At 41.1% G+C, this 6,025-nt stretch overlaps 1 protein-coding gene across 2 annotated transcripts in view; it reads left to right on the top strand.

Annotated features, from left to right (window-relative positions):
- Window positions 1–420: 420 nt before the first annotated feature.
- The window catches only part of Ank3 (ankyrin 3, node of Ranvier (ankyrin G)), a 292,644-nt gene continuing 287,039 nt past the window's right edge, over window positions 421–6,025 (top strand). Inside the window, exon 1 of one of the 2 annotated variants that reach the window (XM_013017143.1) lies at window positions 421–875. In XM_013017143.1, the coding sequence (XP_012872597.1) occupies window positions 762–875 (114 nt within the window). In that variant the 5' untranslated portion in view covers window positions 421–761. The remainder of the gene's footprint in view (window positions 876–6,025) is intronic. The other variant, XM_013017142.1, reaches the window with a different exon arrangement.

Genomic DNA, 6,025 nt, shown 5'->3' with positions numbered 1-6,025 from the left:
TTCTGTGATCCTTTCTATAAAATGCATTGGGGCTGATAACTCAGCATAAAGGACGTCCTGTTGAGAGCAGCAATGCATGCATTGTTTTCCTTACAATGCAGTCAGGATCTCCATAGGAACATAGAGCGTGGTTTTGGAAGTCTTATTTTATATATTTTGTCACCATCAGCAGTTGAACTAAAGTAGGAACTGCTCCATTCTATGACGGGTTAAATTATGCTCAGTGCACATCTAGTGGTGATGTATAAATTGCAGCCCTTTCTCTCTCTCTCTCTCTCTCTCTCTCTCTTTCTTTTTTGAAGGATTCTAAAATAGTTTTTCAGGATTAGTGCTGGATTTTTGCTTCTGCATGTGTGGTGACTCTTGATTTTTTTCCCTCTCGGAAGAGCATCCTTTGCAGCATTCCCCCTTCAGAGGATCACTTAGACACTTCCAGCTGGTGGCAGGGGATACAGCCATAATACAGCTCCTCTGTCCCAGCGGTCCTCACTACGGTAAATGCGTTAGGATGGCTGCACTCTCGTGCAGGGCTTCAGGTAAAGGAAGGTGGAGGATGAAGTCTGGACCCTGCTGTTCTGGTTTTTAAAACGCTTCAGCAGTCTCCCGCATCTTTGGCCTTTCTGAATGTCTTCCTGCTTCTCGAGTCAAAGGCTTCTCTCCAGTGAGTAGAATGCTGCTGTACGCCTGATCAGAGGTGCCTGAGGAAATCACCTTTTCCAAGAAAACCCTGCGTGCTTTGACAGGATCTTTTTCAATGCATTATGGCTCATGCAGCCTCCCAATTAAAGAAAAACAGGGATTTAGAAATCAATGCTGAAGAAGAGACTGAGAAAAAAAGGAAACATCGCAAACGGTCCCGGGATCGGAAGAAAAAGGTAGCTATGTCTGCTAGAGCATATATATCTTTGCCTGGATTCTTTTTGTTGTTGTTTTCATCTCTTCCTGGCATCTGCAAGAAGCATGACAGGCTCTTTTTACATGCTGGGTAGAGTGTAAATTGAGTGTGTAAATGGGGAACAGTAGATAAAAGGCTGGTGGTTGAGCATGGCCACAGGCTGGGCACCGCAAGGAAAGCTTTTCATCCTGGGGGTTGGTTGAGGATTGCAGGGCTATGCGGAAGGTGTGCCTCACTCTACACAGGCCCCGGCACATTTCCATGACACATAAAGGTGTTGGGAATGAGTTAAAAGTACTTTCTTAACAGCCTGGTCAAGGTTAAATGTACTGGGGTGACAGGTTTTGCAGGAAAGGTCGGAGTGGCAGCCTTTGTACTTCTTAGAGGTCTCATGGAAAAGGAGCTCTTGTGTTAGAATGGTGTCACGTGTGTGTGTGTGTGTGTGTGTGTGTGTGTGTGTGTGTGTGTTTCTGAGGCAGATCTGTGACCTTAAAGACGTAGCACAAATGTCATTTCCTGTTCTGCCTTCTTTTTCCTTTTTCTTCCCCTGTGCCCGGTATTTCTTTTAGGTGTTTTTAGTTAGATTGTGCAATAGAAATCAGCTGCTAGAAATAACTTTCTGTTGTTAAATTAAGGTACGATCACAGAGGTTTGATTTTTTTTCCCTGTCTTTCTTTGCTTGCTGGGTCAGAGGGATTATCCTAAATGTAGGACTTCCCCTGATACAGCCAGATGTAAGCCCGCACCACTGATTGTGATCCAAGCCTGATGGGGGACCCTCATGGTCCCCTACTGAGACCCTAATGCAGATCTGTTCTGAGTCATCAGTGTTTGACTCCAGCCAGAGAGAAGTTACTGTTTTGTGGCCCTCCACACAGTAACTGGCGATGAGCTGGTGAATAAGGCCCCAAAGCACTCCTTCCCCCTTGGTAGCTCATAAAAATGGACTGAAAAATTCGGTGATCTGGGTATGTAACTCAGGTCATAAAGCATTTTTATGTGTCTTTGTGAGAATTCCCAAGGGGAAGATAATCTTAATTTGCTCAGGGCTCTGATGCGTGTGCCTTCTTAGTGATGTGTGGGCTCCATCTACCACATGGGCCTCTCTTCAGGACAGACCCATGGATAGCTTTGGTAACCCACACCCCCACACCTTTTGCCATTGTCTTCAGGGTCAGGATCCTCAGGATAAGGCACTGGCAGCTCTAGTGACAGAGCAGACCTGGAGACTTAACTTACAAGGCTGCAGTGGTTTTGCTGCAAGATGTTCAATGGAGATAAGTTTCCACTTTGATATTCTTGTAAATAAATTTCAGGAACGTGCTTTCATAAAAGTACAAACTTAGGATAAGGAATTCTTCCCCAGGGGTACTTCAAAGCCTTGCACAGCAGAGTTATGAAATGGTCAGATTTGGGTCTAATTGTGTTGTCTTGGGATTGTGTGTGGGAAGGTCACTATTGATTACCCCTTCACCATGAATCACTTCCCCCTCCCCCACCCATCCACTACACTCGGATAAATGAGCTTCTAAGACACCTAGGGATGAGGGCTTATGTTTCTGTAAAGATATGCTGTCATCATTAAGGTCAATGCTGACTGTAGGAGTTGTCAGCCTTCCTAGGCTATGTGCAGTTGTGTTTTGTAGCAGTGATGACTGACGTGCTGCCTTTGTGTATAGGCTCCTGTTTGACTTGGAAGACAAACAGGGAAAAGGGTGAGACAAAGGGAGTTTCAGGACCCACTAAGCTGAAGCAAATACTTTGTAGACCAAAATGCTTTGTTAGGAGTACAACAGAGGCTGTCCAATGTAAATCTCTTAGCAACCAGAAGGGAACATGAAGAAATATCAATATGACTATTGTAAATGTACAAGTGGATATAGATGAGTTGTTCTCAAGGCACTCACAGAGTAAGTAGATCCACAAAGTGGCTCATGGATAACATGTTCATTGCTATGGTACTAGTTAATTCCTAATCCAAATAATGGATCTCTTTCCTATCAAAGTTATAGCATGCTGAGGAAGACATAATCATTCTCAAATTATTTCATTGGCAGCTTTTAATGGACAAAGCTAAGAATCAATTACTTTGAAGTCGTACTCTAGAGTCCCTTCATTGCTGTGGCATACAAAAACTTGATTTCTTACAAAGTGAACTGTTTTGATTTTGAGTTTCTTTTCTTCCCACTGTTTTTTCCCCTTTGAAAATCCTAATCAAGGCCTATGGGCTATTCTGTCCCATATTGTAGATCCCATGTTAACAGAAAAATATAAATAACATTTAAATATAAGTGTGTTGGTTATTTGGGGGATAGTGGCTCTTCTTCATATGAAGAAAAGTCCTCAGGTATCTTGTAATTACATGGAAGTAATAGTGGGTATTTTTTTTAAATCACAGAATAGAAAGTTTAGGGAATATCTGTGCTACTAGTATCTATTATTAGGAAAGTGTCTTATTTACAAAATGAAGAATTTAGTCCATGCAGTCCTGAGATTCGAATGTGAGCAAACCAGGAGAACTTTTTCTTGATAATACGTATGTGGCACCACACCAAGCCACATGTGAAATTACTAAGCATTGTGATCAGATCACAATATGCATCTCAACTTAACACCAGATTTACATTTTACCAGGTTTTTAAAAATGCAATAAATTACACATTCGATCTGTTTTGAATATGTTAACCATGAATATGTGAGTAACAGTCAAAAAAATAAGAGTAGAGAACTTTGAGGAATTTATGTAATTAGTTGAATTTTAATAAGGATATGTTTTATTCTTACCACAAGTTCTTTAAGTTAAGGTTTAAATTATGTAAGTCTAAGTGGGAGGAAAGATTCTGGTCATGGAACCCAGAGTCATTTACCTACCTAGTACATACTATAAGCCTGAGCAACCTTTCTCCTCTATCAGCCACTTTTCTGACTTGAGGGAAAAAAAGGAGTGTGTGTGTGTGTGTGTGTGTATGAATATGTATGAGTGTGTATATGAGAGAGAAGATGATTATTAGTTTACACACTGCTTACCAGAGTGTGTATCATTATCTCTTACCATACATTCCTATGACTCCTTCTAGACATATCTTTTTCTCCCCCCTTCACACACACACACACACACACACACACACACACACACACTTTACCCCTTTCATGACCCCTTTCATGACCCCAGTGCTTTGGTTGGCAGCATGTGGAAGGCATGCCAAAAGAGACAGAGTGCCTTTGCATGGGAGATACTGGACCCATGTCCTCTACCACCTACTGCAGTGTCCCTGGCCCATGGGTGTTGGCCAGTAGATGACCATCCTATTGTAAATCCCAGCCAGTTTGAAGTCACTCACAAACAGCCTTCTTGTGGTGCAAGCTGTGGTACCTTGCTGCCATCAACTTCTTTTGCCATGTTACATGTATATTTTGTTCTCCCTCTCATGAATAATATGCATTTCAATAGTGAGGCCTAGGAGGAAAATTGACCCCAATTTACATAATAACTTTGTTTTTTACCATATGAATATATGTTTATATATTCACCTATAAGGTAGCCTGTGGAAGCATTTATGATCTTCTCTTAGCTCTTTCTACGTCTCTGACATAGGCTTAGATACTGAGATAAAGTGGCAATTAATTCCATGATTAACATAATGTCTGATTAATGGTGTCCATTTCATATAATCGGTGGAAGGGCAGGAATAAATATTTATTGTCTTATTCTTGCATTCATGCATTCCTTCAGTGAGCATTTATTGAGTGACTTCTGTAAGGAATTGCTTCAGATTTTGGAGACAAAGTGAAACAGAATAGTAGAAAAGATACAGTAGCCTCTATCAGAGATGGGAAATAAGCCAAGATTACTACAAATCACCCTACATAAGGCATGGAAAGTTGTCCACAAAGAAACCCACAATTGACCAGAAGAAACCGAGATAAGACCTCAGTAAGACTCCTTTATACAACTACTTAAAGATAATAATATTAAAGTTGAAAAGACTGAGCTTAAGAAGAGAAGTCAGGATATAGACAGGAGTAGAAGGACAGGAATCCTAGAGCAAAAATAATACAAGCAGAACAGTCTATCAGGATGTGTGGGAAACAGTGTTTTGGAAGGTCTGTGTCAAACAGGGCCTGAGTATGTGACAGGAAAATTCAGCAAGACCCAAAGCACAAAAACCTGTGGCTTCCATCCTATAAAGAATAGAAATCTTCCTGCTCAAATGAGGGTGACATTTCTACAGTGGCAGTATGTGGAGAGGATTGTGAATAGTTTTGTGGATGGGAGCCATTCGTCATATATCAGTGTTGTAGACAGCAGCAGGCAGAGCAATCAGGAAGCTCTGACGGTGATCCAGGCATGAGATGCTCAGAGTCTGAACCTAGGGAGACTCTGCCAGTGGAGAGGGGGTGTAAGATACAAAAGATATTTAAAGGCAGCCTCTGTAGAACTTGGCAATGGATTGTAGGTAGGAAGTGAGAAAGAGAGATCAGATTCTAGGGTAACTGCCAAGTTCCTGGCTTGAAGCGGAAGATGAAGAATTACATTTCCTGGATTCATGTCTTTTCTCCCAGAACATTTGTTGACCATTTATTGTGCCCCAAGTAGTTTTATATCACTATGTAGTTATTGACTCCTTTAATCTCTACACTAACACTACAATGAACATTTTTATCTCTTTGCTGGAAGTAAAGGAACTGAGGCATGGTTGCTGGAGGCTACCACAGTGGCAGAGGTTAGAGTCCAATGTAGTAACTTACACTTTTGACTATATTATACAATGTGTACAATATGAGGCATTAATATTTCCACAACCACGCATCAAAGTGGGCTAGTTTCTCGTAAATGACCATTTGTTACTGAGACATCTAAAACCTTAAGGGGCTTCATTTCTCTAACTGTAATGTTTTGTTTTAAACTTCATGTTTTTTTTTAAAATTCTCTTTGTTTCAAAAAAATGAGCTAGGAATGAAAATTACCATCAGCAGGACTTTAAAGCCACAGCTACACATTGTTGTTATAAAGACACCATAACAGTGGTTTAGCTGCTTGCTAGAATGTCACATGGTATGCACAGAGCTCCCAGGGATTTTTAGTGTTTTCTCTCTCTCTCTCTCTCTCTCTCTCTCTCTCTCTCTCTC

The sequence above is a fragment of the Dipodomys ordii genome, unplaced genomic scaffold (assembly GCF_000151885.1).
Source record: "Dipodomys ordii isolate 6190 unplaced genomic scaffold, Dord_2.0 Scaffold34, whole genome shotgun sequence".
NCBI classification, from domain to species: Eukaryota; Metazoa; Chordata; class Mammalia; order Rodentia; family Heteromyidae; genus Dipodomys; species Dipodomys ordii.
Note: the sequence above shows the minus strand (reverse complement) of the source record. Positions and strands in the feature narration are given on the sequence as shown.